The 19,936-nt window shown below is 37.2% G+C and overlaps 1 protein-coding gene across 3 annotated transcripts in view; it reads left to right on the top strand.

Annotated features, from left to right (window-relative positions):
- LOC105232425 (probable phospholipid-transporting ATPase IIB) overlaps window positions 1–19,936 on the top strand; it is a 38,695-nt gene that overhangs the window by 10,701 nt on the left and 8,058 nt on the right. Inside the window, exon 1 of one of the 3 annotated variants that reach the window (XM_011214098.4) lies at window positions 18,287–18,746. The exons of the other annotated variants lie outside the window; for them this stretch is intronic. Within the exon in view, the coding sequence (XP_011212400.2) occupies window positions 18,649–18,746 (98 nt within the window). The 5' untranslated portion in view covers window positions 18,287–18,648. Of the gene's footprint in view, window positions 1–18,286; window positions 18,747–19,936 lie in introns of those variants that run through there. 3 annotated transcript variants of the gene reach the window in all.

The following is a 19,936-nucleotide window of genomic DNA, read 5'->3' as shown; positions in this document are numbered from 1 at the left end:
CTGTAAAGGTGATGAAGTGACAAGGAAGTGTCCTCTAGTTCCGCTATAATTAGAATAAAAACCGGTCGGTGTTCCCGTCTCCACGTGTGTGGCTAACACTGAATTACCATCGGTTCATGTGTTGTCGGAAGATTCTTTTGACCCAAGATCAATCGTCATTGTTCTATCAGCGTCTATGCTGTAAGGTTGGTAATCTTACCGAACGCCAGCTGCAAAAGCTTTTGGAGGAAAATACGAGATGGAAACATCAAGACTACTCACACTTTCAGATATCACACCGAACTGGTAGAAATTGAAATCAAACGTCTGAGTAATTTGTTACTGGCCACAAGGCGTTTTGCTGATAAGTTCCAATAACACGAATTCTATGTTTTGTGTCTTCACAAAGTCCGAGTGTGATTTCTGGATCAGCCATCAAACCTAACCAAACTTAACTTGACCGGGTCGGACTTTCCGTCGACTGCATTGTTCTTGTTATAGCGGAAGAATTCTGCATTGTTGACAGTCCTTGACCTGACAAAAATCTGGATTCGTTCTGGTTATGTATACCAGACTGTCGTGGGAACGGTCGATAGTGTTCCGGATTTTTCTGTCTGGAACTCGTTTCAGTATATGACCGAACCAGCCGGCCCAGAATTTCGGCCCACAGGGGTTTTTGATTTGTGCGTGACCATATGACGGTGACGTGCCAGAAAATGCCAAATTGCAACGGTTTGTGAAAACTTGCAGCTTTGGATGTCAGAGGCTACTAGATTCCATGTTTCGAATCCGAGTAGAAGTGTGCTTAGCCTTCCTTTTATCCTCCCTTTAGAGATATAATACTGCCCTAAAAACAAAATGATTTCACATTTTGGAGTTCTATACCGTTAGCTTGGAAGTTCTGTGGATTCCTAAAAACCTTGTGCCGAAATTGCGCTCAATTTCAAGTCATGGAGTGCTCATTTCTACTTCATGCCCAACTGCTAAATATTTTTTGGCCGTTTTAACTTCGGCTTTTATAAACCGGAAAAATACTAATTTTTATTAACAGCGTCACTAAATGGTTTGTGTTTTTGACTATCTAGGTGATCCGTGAGTTCAAATGTATATAAATCACTATTTATCCTAAGCTCGATACGAAGCAGAACTTAGATCTCGGAAATACAAATAAAATATAAATCATTGCCTACATTTAGGCAAATTTTTAGCCGAGTTCTGAACCTAATAAAAATCTACTAAATTCAATAATAAACTTCCAGTATGCAATTCAGTTATAGAATTTTAGTTCTAAAAACTTTTTTGACGCAACACACTTATATTTTCGTGAGATAAGTTCTTGGTTAATTATTCTACGAAAATAAAACTGTTTCATACACAGCAGAGGCTTTGAAAAGACTTTTTGTCGTAAGTACCACATCACTTTCAACAGAAGTTATTCTTAGCTAACCCACTACTACGTATTATTTAAAGCGAAAATATCCATAATTGAAACACCGAAATAAATTGGCGTTTAGGTGCAACCATTTTCGTAAATAAGCACCCTGTGGAGTAACTTCCAAATGCTGCCGTACTTATTTACATGAGTTTATGGCATATGACAAGCTGTTAATATATAATCGCATAATTGGACTTCTAGTGAATTCATATACATATACTACCCACATAATCTCTGGAAATTCAAAAAAAAAAGTGATTTATAATCATCATTCATAAATAAGAATGAAGATTATGACTGTGGGCGTAAATGTGGTTATGAAAAATTTCCATTTTCTGCGCAGATTTAAGTTAAAATTAAAAAAAACTGAAAACCCCCTCATTTTGTACTTGTTGACACGTGTTGGGTGTGCGACTTTGCTAAAATATGTGTATTACGCCTGATTGTAGGCAACAACTTTAATTATTTCATTCCAATTCTATGCCAAAACTAAAATTCTCGGTATTCGATCTCGTTTCAGTGCCAAATAAGCAAGACAATATCGATTTTGTCACTTGTGGTGTGAAATGATCTCACACCTTTCAGATATATTAGCAGATACGTAGCTGAAAACAGTTGGCCATAACCATTAAATTTTATTGCAACATTAAATATTAATGCGACGACAAATCTAAGCACATATGACTGCCTCGATATGTATTGCTCATGACGCACCCTTTTTTTAGCGCGACTTACTTTATAGCTATGTAAGGCAAAGTATTTTTTGTACAAGCTTAGAGCCCTGCCTTTTGTTATGAAATGGTTGTCTTTTTGCTATTTTAGTTCAATGCCTTTCATTTTAGTTGCCGCCACAATTGGCGCCGCCTTTTGTAATATACTGTTTTTCTCCGATTTTTGTAAGCCACTAACGCAACCACCTCCCTCTTTCGTGTATTTGTTCGAAACTAGTATTTAATACACTTGAGACTCTGTTCGGTACACCTACACTTGACTACGCTACCACTTGACGTAAGGCGTCTATATACTATACATTGTCAGTTGGGCGCCTAATTGAATTTTCCACTTGCTTTATGCCTCACTTAACTGAGAATTTTCATGCAAAGTTGCAATTTTTCTTGTCACTTTCTTTAGCTGTTTGTTTTTGCTTTTTGCCTTTCATTGTTTTCCATAATTTGTTGTCTTGCTGTTCATTTGTATGATTAGTGTTGTTTTCTCACAAACAATCGACGACTTTTCGTTTCACCCTTTCTTTTGTTTTTCAAAATCGACGCCAGAAATATGAAGACTAAAAAATAATGATAAGCTGTGAGTAAATCCATCTTTTTGTGAAGTTCAATGGCTTGTAGTCGAATCGTGTATGAAGAACAATATCTCACTCTTTAGATGTAGTCCAAGATTCTCCTTTGTAAAACGCCGAGCACGTTTTCTGCTTTTGTATTCTGTTCTCAAGAGTATTTCTGGACTCTTGAAACTCAAATATTTTTTGCTTCAGTATAAATGTATAATGTATATTCCCTTCATTGAGCTCTAAAGCTTTTTTATTGTTTGACTACCTTAAAACCATCCCTCGATTTCACTTGAGTTTAAACTTTATTAACTGATTACCTTTAAGGACTTTCAGCCACTTGAAATATTGCTGCTCAACCTCAACCCCAATATTTCGTCTTTCTACCAAGAGATATTTTTCAGACATAAGCATTCTTACGGATTTATAGGATTCAAAACAACATCATTTTATTCTGTAACCTGTCTATCTCGTTTCCTTAATAGTATTAACCTTTTGGGACTGTTGATATGTCGATAGAATCCAGTGTTTCTAACTTGTACTTTCTCTTCTTCTGAGTTTTCTGAAGCCTATTAACATATTAAAAGCCTTTACAAGACTTCTACTTTCCCAGGAAATAAAAATAATTCCAGACTTTTTGGATCTTCAGATCGATATCAATAGTTTTAAGGCCGAATAAGACAGCGCAACTTTCGGTGACTGAGTCATAACAAAAAGTAAACTTCCTCGGGCTATATACCATATTTTCCAGTCACCTCGATCAGTTCTTCAGATTGAAATCGCATCTTAACAGTTTTTGGTTAGGTATGGTTAGGTCGTAGAGCTGATCCTCGTACCAAGGATATAGGCAGGATTCCACTTGAATAGTTAGTCCTTAAACTCGTACATATAGATCACTAAATTTATAGATCGGCGAAACGCTTTGGACCTACCGAATTCTTTAAAGCTTAGTCTGCCAGAAGCAGGGCCGTTGAGATAAAAATATCTGATACTTCCACCTCGGCTTCTGAGATATAGATTTGTCAGTTTACGTCCGTCTAGATGTGTAAACTCCTCGAATGTGAATTTTTTGAACAGTGCCCAGTCAGAACGTCTATGATGGCGCCAAGATGAACCTTGCCAAGAGAATGTAGTTTAGGGGATATCTGGGAGGGAGCTCCATAGATCCAAGATTAAAATGCAAGAGGACAGTGGAGTATCGACTCGTCGTCAATCTTATGAAATTTGGGTAAGGATTCACTCTCGAGCTTTGCAGTTCAAGCGATCTAGCTGTGATCCGTCACCCAAGCATGTCGCAAGTCCATGAGGGCTCCATAGATTCAAGGCTAAAACACAAGGCGACAGTGGAGTATCGACTCGTCGTCAATCTCATGAAATTGGGGTATAGATTCACTCTCGAGCTTTGCAGTTTCAGAGATTTATTTTCGACCCGATACCATTTCGGATAACAAAGCAATCTGATGCTATTGACAAAGAGGTCAAAAGCTCCTTGATAAGTCTTCAGCGCACTGTGAGCGAGCTCTACATACCAGTTTCGAACTTCTAGTGGATTCCATCAGACTAAAGCATCTTCCACAAGTTATTTGATTTCTTTTTGTCCATTATATTATATATTATTTATGTTCAAAATACTTCATCTTTACAGCGTAATTCCAGTTAGTTTACAATCTAAAACATTTTAGCCATTTTTAAACACGTTTAATTTACTTAGCCAAACAGGAAACCTGCCTCGTTGGCCACTTTAACGCCCCTCAGTTACAGTAATTTTATTTCACAACGCTTTTTCACTTGTTTTTGTTTTTTTGTGTTTTTTTTTTAATAGAAAATAAAATGTCAAGGCAGAGTGCACGCGCACTTCAACGCCTACTTACCGCCGTCGCACACCCAAACAAATTGCCAACACACGCTCGTGGCCATAAGAGGCTGGTCTGCAAGTGCATGCAGTGTATGCCGCCTACACTCGCGTATACATATATTTTTCTTGCTAATGAGCGACAGGCGCCATGACTAAATACACTTTCCATGTTTTTTGTTTTTCACTTTCAATTGCAAAAACAATAACAACGCGTACCTATTTGTTAAGTGACTACCTCGTCAGTAGGTTAGGACTGCGTTGAAATGTGGTTCACTTTGGTCGTCACATCCTTTACACCTTCTATGAACCTTGTCAAACACTGTCTGTCATTCATGCTGATGGCCTTTTGTATGCCACACTATTCACAGCTCGTCCAACCGTCAGCCACGGCGTCTATAGCGGTCGCCGCAGCAACCATCTGTCTGGTTATCTCAGTTAGTTGAGTACAGCACAGAGCACTCATTACCCACCTACACTTTATTCCGCATATTAGGTTATGTTACATAGTATTTTTACTGGCGGCCGGTTGGTTGAAGCTATAAAATTTATACAAGGCGCCTACTGTGTGTAGCGGCAGCTAAAGCTCGTTTTAAATATTTCTGTTTCTTTTTGAAAGTCTTTGGATGATAGGTCCGACTCCGAGTTCACCAATCAACCAGAGAGGATAGGGTACTGATCACGTTGATCCATAATAGGAATTACGGTCTCCATTAGCTTTTGTAAGGGACTACAAAAATAAAAATAAAGCTTTCTCTTGAAGTTAACCTTTCCTTCTGAAGCTTATCTCTCGCAAAGTTTTCAGAATATAGATACGTTTAGGGATCTCAAAAAAAAACAAAAAAAAACGAGGCCATTGAAGGATGGGTAATTCCTCTAGCTTTGCTTTAGGATCTTTCATGTACCATACTTTAGAGATAGCTCTTAGAAAGATTATATGTTTGAAATCGGTCGATCGTTCTATCGCAAAAACAAGGTTTGATGAAATAGAAGCTACATATGTGTACTAACAACGGAAAGTTCCACAAGTCCTCAGGCTGTATAAACTAGGTAATTGTTTCATATGATGGCTCTCTGTCCACAGAAAGCATAACATGGTGGTAGTCAAAATGTATACAGACGTTGCAAGAGACTTTCTTCTTCTACTATGGAATCGAAGTGCCTCGAAGATTATCGATAACTTACAAAACTTCGCTTGAATTATGAGACCATGGCTATTTTCTACATCTGAAGGTCTGTTAACGATGCTTGTCGGTATCTATAGAGCAAAAACCTATGCATTGGAAAGTGTCTTAGACCTGCCATTGCTTCTCACACAGTTTCTGTATTTGTCATCATTATTATTGTATTTTTTCTTCATTATGCAGTTGTTTTGTATATTTTCTTTTCGCCCATGTGTGACCATATTTTCTATAACTAAAATATACAGTTGTGTGCAAACAAATATAAATGGTTATGTTGTTTTCTTAAAGTAAATTGTTTTCATTGTCTTTTGTTTTGCTGTTGACATGAAACACGTTGCATGTAGTGAAGACATATTATTATGTATATAGATATATATATTTATATCCATATTTATGTGTGTTTTTCTGCGCATTCATAAAATTTAATGCAGCAGCCCACGTTAAAAAAAGAAAACAGTGCAACACGGCAGAGAATGTCTCCGTCGAGGCGTTAGGTGCTTTATGCTTCATTTAGTCGCCGACGTGCCGCCCGTCCGTAGTGACAACTTAACGGTTGTGCTCTCTTAATCACATCCAGGTTTTTAGTTATAATTTTTCATAATGAAAAATTCAAAGCTAAAATTAAAATATTAAAAATAAGAATCTCCTAGTTTTGAGTTATTTTAAGAATATATCAAATGAATTCAAGTTAATTTTTTAATTACTACATATATGATATATTACTAGTGGTCACTCTGTGTTGTATGAGAACAATCACCTGGCTCCTTTCTACGAAATAAATCAAATTTTTGCGGATATCCACGTATAAGGGCGGTAGGAGATTAGGTTGGTCATATCAGCTGATTCCGTCCACGGTTTTGCGTCCATGACTAAATGAAGCATTACACACGTTTGCAAAAGCATACAGTACATTAAGAAAGTATGTTAATTCTAGTGGAAAATTATTTAAATATTTATTAACCTAAACCTGGTCTCGCCATCAATCCAAGTAAAACCGAGATGGTTTTTAATCACTAGAAGATATAAGATTTTGATGGCACCGCCTTCAACTGGCGGATACAGTGAAATATCTAGTGCTCAGCCTGAATAGGAAGCTTTCTTGGGGCTGTATATCAAAGAGTTGTAGAGGAGCCATTTGCAAGAGTTGTTGGGGTCTCTCATCGAAAGTGGTCGTATAGCTCTATAACACCATAGATAACACAATTATGTTCAATGGAGTCTTTATGTGGTGGAGGCTCTAGAAAATATCACACTTGCAAAGAAACTCACGAGCGTTCAACGTCCGACGCTCCACTCCAACCATGACACTTAACGCCATTTTGAACATGGTGTACGTAGACATCGCCGGAAGGTGTATGACCGCGAAAGTGGCTATTATATTTAGCAACTTTGGATTCTTAATAGAACATGTATCTGAACACTCGGATAGCCGCACACACTTTGACTTCATACCTTCTAGACCAAACCGAACTCTGGCGGCTCCTTCTCTACCCATATACCGACGAGGGAGCTATGGATGGGAAGAAGACGTTGGAGAAGAGAGGCAGTGAGCTTCTTTACGGAAATGTCAATGCTTGCGGTGAAGGTTGGTGGTTTACTGTCTCTCTATCAACTCCAGTTGCAGACTTACTGACCATTGCAGTGTCTTCCAAGTCAAGGTTGCAGCCATTAAGTTAGGAGTAGATCTGCTGATCCGGAGTGCGGCCTCCTTTAGAAAAGTAACCATTCACTCATATAGCTGAGCGGCGATACTAGCCTTGAACTCATTTACAGAGCGTTCAGGGTTGGTCGAGGAGTGCCTAAACTCGCTATCAATAGCATCGAGCGTCCTTGTGATAAGACTGGTATGGCTGTCGCGCTATAGCGGAATCGCAGGATATTGTAAATGGATGAGCTAACAAGAAAAAGGACCATAGAACCGGTATCGGTAGAATGGCAGCGGATCGGTGCTCCCATGTTCTCTTGTGTTTTACTACTAGATAGCTCGGCTTCGCGGAAGTGTGGCCAGCGATGAGTCACCATCGGTATTCCGCTTTCGCGAAAGCCTTTTTAATCAAGATTGATCGCAGAAGATCTGGTGATCTCTTTGCCTTCAGTAAGGCTAGCCTCTCCCTAGTTGTAGGACTTTTAACAAGCCATTGCCCTATTGGCGTTCATGCTGTAAGGTTGGGAATCTCACCAAACGTCATTTGGAGAAGCTGTTTGGAAGAAGATGAGATGGAAACAACTCAACACTTCCTTCTTGACTGTTTCGCGCTTGGGAGGTCAAGTCTTAATAACGGTAACTTCAGCTATACCGAAGCTGTAATACCCTTCACAGGTTCATTTTTTCATAACATAATGTTAATAATATATTTAAACTGTCATATACTTATGAATACCATTACTTTTAACATATACCGTATATCTAAACGTGCTCATTGGGGTTTTTTTTTAACTTACCTAGAGTACCGCGCCTGTCTGTCTTTTGACTGGCCTTTTCTGCTGTTCTGCTCTAATAATGTCACCAAGAATACACAAGTTTAATTATTTATGAGCACTGTGGGTGCTTTTAAGCTTTTACGTTGGAACTTTATATTTTATTAATATTTATATGCAATATATCTAAGATAAAAAAAAATGAAAACAAGTTCCAAATGCTTAACCCATAGATACTGCCACGGAGACCAACTTAGGATCAGTACTATAAATATAACATAAGTTCGTGTCCATGACTCAAATTTCGAGAAGGGTATCTCAGAAAGATCCATGTTTAGACCACAATATAGTTTATAATATTATAATTACAAGCACATGTCATTACTTCTAAAGGTAGGCAACGCTTTTTTTATTTTGCTTACAATTAGGCGAAATGCGGAATGCCAATGCCCACGGTATGCACTCTAGACAGTGTGAGAAGCAAAATTTATTCAAAAAGTAAAATTTGTAAAAAATACTGTCATATAAATCTAAACATTATTACTTTTAACATTTAATAATAATATATTAAACAATAAATTAATAATAAATAAATTAACAGGAACTAATTTAAAAAAAAATATTAAAAACCCCACTTTATTTCAGGTATATATGTCTATATAATACATTCACAAAACATTATTAAATATTCGCTTTCATTTGCCTTTGTTTCAACTAAAATCGAAAACCAGCAGCCGCAACAACGACAAGGTTACTTTCGTGGTCGCTCAATTGTCTTTATTCGATCATTTGTTGGCGCTGTGTTGTTTTTCACTTTTCCTTGGCATCTTTCATTGGCATTTGTGTGCCATATTTTATAAGAGGAAGGGAAGGTGTCATACATATTTCTATTTGCTCTTCGCTGCCATTGTCTGTATGTGTTCGGGGTGTGTGTATTAGATTTATTTTGTGTGGGTGTTGATTTTGCCGCATTTTGTAAACAATGAACGTCTTCTTTCATTTATTTGCTTAGCTTTTGGTTTTCTTTTGTGATTTTGAATTGATAACTTTTGCACACGAGTTAAGATAATTCAATTTTGTGTATTTATAACCTGAAAAGCGTTTGCCACGAAGTTTGGTGACACTCAGAGGGAAAGTCGGAGACCCTTCAAGTTTTGAGATAGCCAATATCGATTCACTATAGCATTTAGCTGCTGTTCAAATTGATCTTTTTATACCTTTTTATGCTAAAAAATGCTCCTGTGAAGGGAGATCCATTTCAAGGTTCTCAAAGAAAAAACACAGAAGCTTCAAATTTAATGTGGAATGTGTATTATCAATCGAGAGAACATTCATTGGCATTTATTTTTTGATGATCATTTTTTTCAAATGTTGGTCACGGCTGCGTCTCAGATGGTTCATCCGTTGAGTCTAATAGTTCGAGCATTTCCACTGGTAAATGGTGAACGAAACGCGTGATGTTTTGGTCAAAGGCCTGAAACGAAGGTAGATAGCTCGCATGTACTTTAGACTTTACATATCTCCACAGGAGAAATCTAAAGGTATGATATCACTTAATCTTGGTATCCAATCGATCGGCTCAAATTGTGAAATTATCTACTCACCGAAGTGTTCGCTAAATAAATCCATTGATTGATGGGATGTGAGGGAAGTGGCGTCGTCTTGTTGAAACCAAATTTCGATGAGATCACGAGCTTCAATTTCAGGCAACAAATAGTTGCTTATGATGGCGCGATAACGGTCGCCATTGACGCTTACGTTCCCGCCAGCATCATTTTTGAAGAAACACGCTCGCTATTAATGGTAACGCCATTATTGGCCTCATTTCGAAAGCAATAAGGTCCGATGATGCCGCCATACCACAAAGCTTAAGTTTGAGCAAGAGACTATGCATATTGGACAAGCGTTTCTTGAGCTTGCAGTGCCCAGTAGAGAGTGCGGCTAGGAGACGGGATTTTTCTCGGGGGATGTTGATCATTTCTCTTAACCTTGCTAGGTTGAAACATCCTAATAGTAACATGGCGTTGCTAGTCTTTGCAGTTTCGATAGTTGAAGACCTACCGAAGACTACGTTGCCTTCGATGTTCAAGCAACCGTTCCATAAGTGACGATAGGCCTTACGATCCTGCCATCGCATAATACCTGGCTTGCAGCCTCAGGATCTACCGGCTAGCCTTTGACATATCTTGAGTGCCTTGGTAGCAAGTCACTCGTACTCTATCAGCTGACGAAATATGAGTGTGAATATGATTCACTGCTTGACTTACATTTGAGAGATTTGATTTGTGTTACTCGTTTGATTGATATCGATCTTACTTGGCTGGATTTCTAATGCAGTATTGCATTAGGTAAGAAAATGGTGCTAAGGCTGAGGAAGCAAAAGAAATTGAGCGTAGTTAGAAAGTGAAAATCTCAAATTTAAATGAACTACGAAGTAGCGCTTCTAAAACCAGTTTCAGATTTTAATTTATTTTGTCGTTACTTTTTCTTTCACTTCACTTCTCAACCTAAGAACACGTGCTGCGATTCAAAGTTCGTTATGATAATATAGTATAATAGTGTCTATTGAGCGGGAGATACGAACTTACTATCAGATGTTTTGAAATCACCGCGCAGTCATAATATATTTATTTTGTCTTTATTTTCTTAGCAGAAAAGGAAAACAGATGAATGTTATCTCATTCTGGCAGTTGATTTCATTATTTAAAATTTTTGACTTGAGTAGCACTCAACAAACTTTTTATCAGAAAACAGCTGCACCTCTTATAAATGGTATTTTATATAATTAACTACTTTTAAATTATATATAATACTTTGTACTTTAAAGTGCTCGCCAAGTGACAAACAACTATCGATAGACGCTATCAGCATTTACTGTAAATAAACGTGGCGCGCTTATCAGTTGCTTCGAGGTGAAAATTCTATAGAAATACTTTAGAACTGTGCTGTATACTTAGTGAATCAGAGTTAATGGAAAAATGTTGACGCTGGCGCAAACTTAAATGAAATTGTCGCGACAAAATGAAAAGTAACGATGGCACTCAATTTAATTACTTTGTATTGAGCGAAACGATTTGTAGACTTGATAAGGTTCCAAGAATTTCAAGTTTACAATGTCTCGCATTTGTGTAAAAGACGTTTTCGCAATGTCTGGTTAGCAGTCATCTGTCAATCAAGTTCTAGTTAAAAAAAAGGTTCTTCACCGAAAGAAGGACACCTGGTTAAGTTAACCACAAATTAACTGCTAACCAGACAGCCCTAAATGCTATATTAAGGTGCTCAATAAAAATTGTTCGAAAAAATGATGAATCATTGTTCTGAAAACTCATGGGAACGCAGTTAGTCATTGAATGAAAGGTATTTTAATTATTTTTTTTGCATGCAGTCGTGGACCTTGTTTTTTTCATCAGCTAGACCTATGATAATTCCATGTTGCAAGACCGCTTGGAAACTATTTGGAAAACAGTGAGTGGGAAGTTTTCCTTGCTCGCCTTATAGCCCTAACCTTGCCCCTTCTGACTACGCACTCACCATCTGTTCCCTGCGGGATTATTTAGCTGGTCTTAAGGTTCTCTGCTGCCATTTCGTTCCGTTATCCCGAATTCTTGGATCACTATTATGGCCCACATTTTAATTTTCGCCCATACAAGCTTTGATTGCAGCATGTGACTTAAAATATTGTCGGGCGTCGTCCTTTGGTGTGTTATTCGTTCCATGGTAGTTATCTCCACTACACATCTTAAGCAGGAGAAAAAGATATATTCTGCGTTTTCATTGGCTCTGATGCAGAATGAACATTTTGTGTTGACATCATGGTTTTTTTTTTCCTTTTCTCCCATCCATGCCATTATTTTTGCCACTCTTCGAGGCCTGCCTGCCGCTCCTTTTTTCGCTCGTCAGCCGTTAGACGCCTATTCATAGCTTTAGAGTTTTGATAGACTCTACTTATCTCCATTAAATCCGGTGGCATAAGACCAGATAATGACACTGGTTTCATGTGAGACCGTCAAAACGCACAGGCCACTCTAATGGCGCATAATCTGGACACTGTCTTTACTCTATTGACATTTGTTTTTAGGCGCAGTGCTGTTCCCCATGTAGGAGCCGCGTATATGAGTGTTGACTGGCTGACTTTGGCTAGTAGGGCTCTCCTACTTTGGCTAGAGCCACTAGTAGTAGTAGTTAGCCATTATTCTTAACAGGGACGCTGTCACTTTAGCTGCCTTGCCAAAGGCTTTTTCAACGTGCGCTTTAAAGTTCAGTCTCGTCTCAATCATAACGCTAAGGTACCTCAGTGGGTTTTGCGTTTATCTATCGATGTTTACGGTGACCGCTTTTCTTCTGCTTGTGATAAGCACCGCTTCCGCCTTTTCGTCGGCCAGCTGCAGCTTAGTTTCCGTGAGCCAATCCTTAATTTTTGTTGTGATCGCATTGCAGAAATTTTGAATCAGGGAAAGTTCTTTCGCAACCATCATCACAGCAATGTCGCCCGCATAGACAATTATTTCGGCTTCTTTAGGCTATTTTTAACTGATAGGCATTCTTTTTTAACTGATTTGGTATAGTTTCACAGAACAACCTCAAAAATGGCACTCAATAATTATAACAAAAATAACGAGGTGTGACTAATTACGCACCACAAAATTTACTACTTACGCGTAAGAGTTTTCCGATTCGTCATCAAAGTTTGTCATAACTCGCGTTTCGCTTGAAAGTGCTGCTTATGGAGCATATTCGTTGGAACTTCACAGATATTAGTCATTTGCAGCTTGACCTAAATTACACGAAATAATGTAAATGCATGTAACGCTACATATGTAAATAACCTCGATGCTGAGACCGAATATTTGTATAACCAACACAAAGGCGGCTGGTTGTTGCCGCAACCGCCTTTTCCAACGTAATCTTGCCGGCGCTTACAAATTTCGGCAGGAATGCTGGCTTTTATTTGGCCTGTGTCAACTACTTCGCCTTTCATGCAGAGATTTTTCGCAAATTTAGCAAGATTTATGAACAAGACATACCGACGCGGTTTACTCACTCACACCGTGGGTCTATAAACATATATATGTAAATTCATAGTATGTATGTACACCAAGCGATATTTTTCACATTATGTTGCTAAAATTAAACGAAAACACGCCAGACAAAAAGTTTATAAAATAAATAAATAATAAAGCGGAAGATGGAGTTGGAGCGAAAACAAAAATGTCAGCAAATGTCATTTACCTTTAACAGTATTGTTTGACATGCCATTGCGTACCAACGCTTAGCCAAGATTCTTGTCTACAGATTATTTTCGCTTTTGTTACTTTTTTGTTGTTTTTATTTTTCTTACTTTTATTTTTATTGCTTTGTTCTTGGCTTTGCTGTTTATTTTATTTTACTTAATGTATTTCGGCCCTTTCTCATCATTCTCGCTTGTTTATTGACTCTTTGATTTTCCGAGACAACGTGCCGTTGCATGCGCCTTCGTTCACTTTAGACGTTCTTTAATTTTGCCGCAAATATGCTGACGTTACAGAAAACTAATACTTAAATAGCCACACGAGTGTTCTCAATTTTGTTCATTTGTATTATTTATAGCAAACTTTTTTAGACGAATATATGCACATCCAAACACATCTATATGTTTATGTATATGTAATATATGCACATAAGTATGTGTGTATGAACTAAATGCGTCTAAACTATTTAAGTCGTTAATGATTCGTACGTAAAATTTACGTGGCTTGATTAAAAAATCTGGTGACGCTGTAAAATGTCAAATGGTGACGTGACTTGTATGTAGCACAAACGTCATTCTTAATTTAAAATTGAATTTCGTTTGCTTTGTGTATTTAACTATTTAGATAAAAATAACTATAGTTTTATTATTCATGGTTCGTCATAGATAAGAGAAAAATAAAAAGGAGAAAAAAACCAATAAGAAATGAAATGAAGAAGAAAATGCAGCGACCTACAAAAGTAGCAAAATTATTTTTTCCCTGAAGAAACTTTGTTTTGAGAAAAATTAAAATGGAATCCTGAAATTTATTTAGTTTTAATAATTATTATTATAATAATTAAAAGTTCTATATACGTTGTGGCAAAAAAGTACCCGTAAATTGTAAATAAATATTTTGTCGCTTTCAAAGTAATCCCCACTATACTTATGTAATACTCGTACACTTATGCTAACGATTTTTTCAATCTAATTCCAATATTGACCGTCTGTACCTCCGGAACAAATTCATGATGTGCCAAACCGCGAATATCGAAAAAAACAATAAGTACCACCTTGATTTTTCAGCGGTTTTGGTGCGTGTTTTTGGTTTCTGCCCGTTTTTCCCCCCTCCACTCTGATGGTTGTTATGGGATCATAATTGGCACGATCATGCATGTCCAAAGAGACCTGTTTACGGTAGTTTTAGAGAAAAAAATCATCTTTATTGGGGCGAGTCGAGCAAGAACGCGTTTCAAACCTATAATATCCACCAAAATCATTCGAACGGAGATGTTGAGCTCATAAATCTTCAGCAGAACCTTTCTCTCGAAAACTCGTAACGTCGACTCATCAGATGTTGTCATCGTCCATGCCTCTGCACGACATAGCAGAACGGGGATGATGAGTGACTTGTAAAATTTGGTCTTTGTTCGTCGAGAGAGGACTTTACTTCTCATTTTACTACTCAGTTCGAAGCAGCACCTGTTGACAAGAGTTATTCTAAATACGACTTCGATTTTGTCAGTCAACTTTGACGTGGGATAAGGCTGATTCTGCGATAATTCGTGCAGACTGTCTATCTGCTTTCGTAGAAGGTTTGTCTGAAAATTACTAGGACTGATTTTCTTTCGCCGCGACTGTACTTCGGAACGTGCGCGCATCGACTGGATTCGGTAGAGGGTGTTCCTAGCTAACGAACGAGCAGCTGGCAGCTAGTCAGTTGTCTCCGAGCACCTGGAGACTCAGTGCAAACATTTTCGCGCGACGTGTTTCTGTGAGTGGTGCAAGCTGAAAATACAGCGTTCGTTAGAGCAGAGGTACGCGATTAAATTCTATGTTAAGCTCGGTAAATCTGAGACAGAGACGTTTGATATGATCAAGCAGGCTTACCCAGATGTTGGCGTATTTCGATAGCGCCAGGCCTTTTTGCAAGGCCGGGAAGAGGTCGCTGATGAAGACCATGCTGGGATACCAGTGACTTCTACAAACAGCGAAAACGTGATTCGTGTGCGCAAAGTTTTGAACTCAGACCGTCGACCGAATCAGAAACTGTGATTCAATCCTCGAAAGACTCAAATGAAGGGTCAATCGGGTTCGACAAAACATCGTAGTCGATTGGAGGTTGCATCACGACAACGCCCCGGCTCACACCGCCTTTTTTGTAAACAGGTACGTAACCAAGACCGGCATCCCAGATGTGCCCCAGATTTTTTTGTTTCCCTGCCTGAAAGGGCCGATAAAGGCAACCGTTTTGAGACGACACAGGAGATCCAAGCAATATGCACCTCGGCTTTCAAGGCTATTCCTGAGAATGCCTTCCGTGACTACTTCAATGCTTGGAAATCGCCTTGGCAGCGGTGCATCGACGCAGAAGAAGCCTATTTTGAAAGTTTTTAAAGTATTGTAACGATTGGTTCAATAATTTTTTTTAAATCGAATCAGTTCTATTATACTCCGGACAAACCCTGTATGAATAAGGCAGAGTATACTCCAAACATCGGACATGATGAAGCACCTCGGAATGAACATATCTAGCACACTGAAAGCGTGTCTTCCGTCTATTACAAAATGATCAATTTGACAGGGGGCATCCAAGTAGTTTTATGGATGTTTAGGTGCTGAAACCTGGTACTATAAACTACCATGCTATGCTCCGCGGCGGAAGTCAATTACTCCCTTTTCAATGTAGGAAGTGTTATCGTAAAGACGAAATTTTCTGACTTCGATTCAAAGATGCCTTCTTTGCCCATCAAGGCGTTGAAATCGCCGATCATAATCGTTGCGGGGGCACTTCTCATTCGCGTTCGTAGAATTCATCTTTGGTATCGTCGTCCCCGCTCACGATTATTTTTTAAGGTTTTCGATGTTTCCTTTTAAGTGTACAAACTTCGTTGCAAACTAAGTAAGTATATACCCTGTTAAGGGTATACACCTATGTACTATACATCAAAAATTGATTTCATTGCTACACCTCAGTAAGCATTCTATTCAAACTGATTTTTATCTCTATGAAGCTTGGAATCAATAATCATCTAATGCCGTAATCCATTATACCCGATATAATTAACCAGATTGCTCAAATTGACTGAGCGCGGCAGCTTTTTCTGACGCACAATATAATTAAAAATTAATAATAACAAATATATATGCAAACTAACAACCAACAACAGCTTTTCATAAATATATACCTTGACACGTGGAATTAACCGCTGTCAAACATTACAATGCCAACAACTGTTCACACAAAATCGTTCGCCCCACACAGTCCGTCGACTTAATGAATTTCCGTAATCTGCGATAAGGTGGCACGAAAGGGTGTTGTAACGATTGATATGTTGGTGAATGTGTGTGTGAAACAGAGCGACTTGTGTTCATTGAAAATATACACACTAATTGAAGAAAGCGAATTCATTTAAAACCATAAATATAAATACATATTTACAAAGAATTTCGCAATTACATGTTAAATGAATATATGTATATATTAGTAGAGACCAACGTTCATAGCGAAACCTTGATTAGCGACGGCAGTTGGTGAAGCAATAAGTGTGGGGAATTGAAATTGTACACAGACGCAAATGGATTTTTTGAGGTTTATACGACTTGGATAAAATGTATTCTTCAAAAACCTTATAATTTTCAATTTAAATTTATGTAGTTCCACAAAATAGTTTTGCTCCAAACACCCTATTTTCTTAACATCAAAAACTTGCGAATAAATATGTGTTTGTTATATTTATAAATTTTTTTATTTGCTTGAGTTGCGGATCTAAATGCGGGTGTTCCAAAATGAAATAAATTCACTAACCCAAAATATATTTACATATATTTGTTTTGATTTTGATGCGTGATTTCAGCGCATCACTGATCACAGATTTGCTTTTATAGTCACGCAGATTTTAATATTGAAAAATTCCCTTTAATTAAATATTATTTTTAGAATTTTCTAAGAAACTTTTACATTTACATTCATACGTATGTATGTAGGTGTAGTAGCCAGCATGAATATATTTTTGTTATGTACATAATTTATGTCTATTCGATTATTATATGTACATATATGTATGTATAACTCAAAGTTCTCCATAACTGAAACTCTTGAATTGGCAATATAAGTCAATTTTCATACAAATTTCCTTCCACAACACGAGTCTCTCTAACTCGATGTTTTTTGTGGGTTATGGTGATTCGAGTTAGGGAAGTTCAACTGTTTATATACATACATACATTTATTTACGTCTATGTAAACAGAAACGCCATTAGGTTCTTCCAAGTCAGAAAAAACCCCCTTATTGTGAACAACAAGTGGAATATCAAACGAAAATAAATGAATTTTCTAAGCATAACTGTTAAAAGAACCTTCCTTCAAAACCTTTTTATATTATAACAAGAATAATAACTGTTAAATAATTATATACAAAAATAAATGATATAAAATAAAAGAAAATAAAAATTGTTCAATAAAATTTATATAAATTCCCGTTACCAATGTCAAATATGCATTTGCACTGCTCTCCTACCAAAACACAACAATTTTAAAACACACTCTCTTCTTTTACTCCCACACTTTCTCTGCAAACACAGCACATACTCTTTCACAGCTGATTTGCTGCATTTGCTTACGAAACACGTAAGCAAAGCAAAATGAAACAAAAATAAAAACAACAAAATTTCAAACCAAAACAAAAAACAACAGCGGAATTTGCTTAAAGCAAAGCCAACGAAAACAGAAGCTGGCGAAAGCAAGAACGTCAAAACAGTGTTGCCATCACCACAACACAATTGCTATTTTTTAGCATGGTCAGCAGTGCTTCTACTCACACGCTTGTGACAGACGTGCCGAACTAGCTCAATGAAAACAAGACATGCCATCACACTCGCGCTCATCGTTTGCGCCATTTGGCTTATCGATTTTCATTGTGTTCTTGCGTATTCGTGCGTTAGTGTGCATTGAAATTTTTCAGCACTGTCTGGAACCAGTTCTGTGAAAAAATTTTAACCGATGTAAAAGCGAATTTTATTGTTATTGGCGTTTCAAGTGTAGTAAATATTGTGCAAAAATAAAGAATAATATTTTGCGTATTCTGGAAATAGTGTTTCAAGTGTATTACTCAGCCACTTGCTGTGCTGTAAGCAATGTAAATACACAAAGTGGCACTTTGTCTTTCACAATTTACAAATCGTGTATGAGTCCCAGTCTTTGGTGTGGAACAAATAACAAAGAACGCAGCAGCCAAGTTTTAAACTGGAAACGCAAAAGTGTATTCGTTTAAATTAACTAATTTCGTAATGGACGACGCGTCGCAAAGTTCTGCAACTACGCCGATGGCGGCTCGAGAGAACATTCCGCTAATAAATCGACCCAGACGACGTTGGTATTTATTCAGGTGAATCATCAATTTTCGATTAATTAAGTGTATTTAATTATACATACATACATTAGTCGTTTGCAAATTTATTTGCACAGTTATTTGACATGGTATGCCATATGTGGAATTGATTAACACAGACAAGATATTCGCTTATATAAAGTGGTGACAAAGTTTTTAACTACGCTTGCTAATGTGTGTTTGTGTGTCGTGCTGGAGTGGTGCTCCACTAATGTTTATGGCTGCAGCTTTCGCTATAGACCCACATTCGCGCTGATTGCAGTGAAAAGTAGTTTTTGTATGTTGTTTTTGCTTGCGAGGAGTTCACCATTTTTGGAGAAAGCTGTTGGGTTATTATTGCCCGCATTTTAATTATTTTCTCATATATTCACTGTTGTATATACAAAAGTGTTGTGTTTATATGCATTTTTCAATTGAGACAATTTTTGTAAAAAATTGATTAAAATATTCTGATAAGCAGCAACACAATAGTAATAAATGTATGTATGAACTTACAAATTCAATATAATATGTACCCATAATCTTATTTAGTTACTGATTCATGGTGACAGACCAAACGGATCTATTGTAGAAATGTGAATACAAATAATAACAAACTTCGTCTAATTGAATTGTAAAATCTTTGACCTTTCCCTTAATAAGTTTTAATTTAATAAATATCATTAAGCAGATATGTGTGTATGTGTATATATTTTGAGCGACCTTGACCTTATGTAGAGATGTGCTTCTATATACATACATATTTTCGTAGCTAAAACTTAAACAACCCAAATAAGTTGTGGAAATAGTGTTCATATCACCGACTTTTACCAAATAAAAAGCCAATTATTTTTACGTATTGCTTATACAACTGGTGGTTGTACCGAATACATTGTGCAGTTATCTAGAAAAATATTTATGTACATACATACAATGTGTACATATGTATATGTATTGAATAGTTCTATAATCAGCATTTGCTGAGCAACTTATTTCCAGTTTTCACTGTGTAGACAATTTCAATATAAATTGTATTTTTTCTTTAAAAGTGGTTTCAAATGGTTATGTCTCCTTCACTTATTTCTTATGATTTTATAATCAACAAAATCGCAACAAATGTTATTTGTTAGTTACAATCATGACATCATACAGATATGCCTGTGTATAGTTATACATATACAAAAGTAAATCTCAAAAGCTGTATTTCT

This window comes from Bactrocera dorsalis, chromosome 1, assembly GCF_023373825.1.
Source record: "Bactrocera dorsalis isolate Fly_Bdor chromosome 1, ASM2337382v1, whole genome shotgun sequence".
In the NCBI taxonomy this organism is placed as follows: domain Eukaryota; kingdom Metazoa; phylum Arthropoda; class Insecta; order Diptera; family Tephritidae; genus Bactrocera; species Bactrocera dorsalis.
Note: the sequence above shows the minus strand (reverse complement) of the source record. Positions and strands in the feature narration are given on the sequence as shown.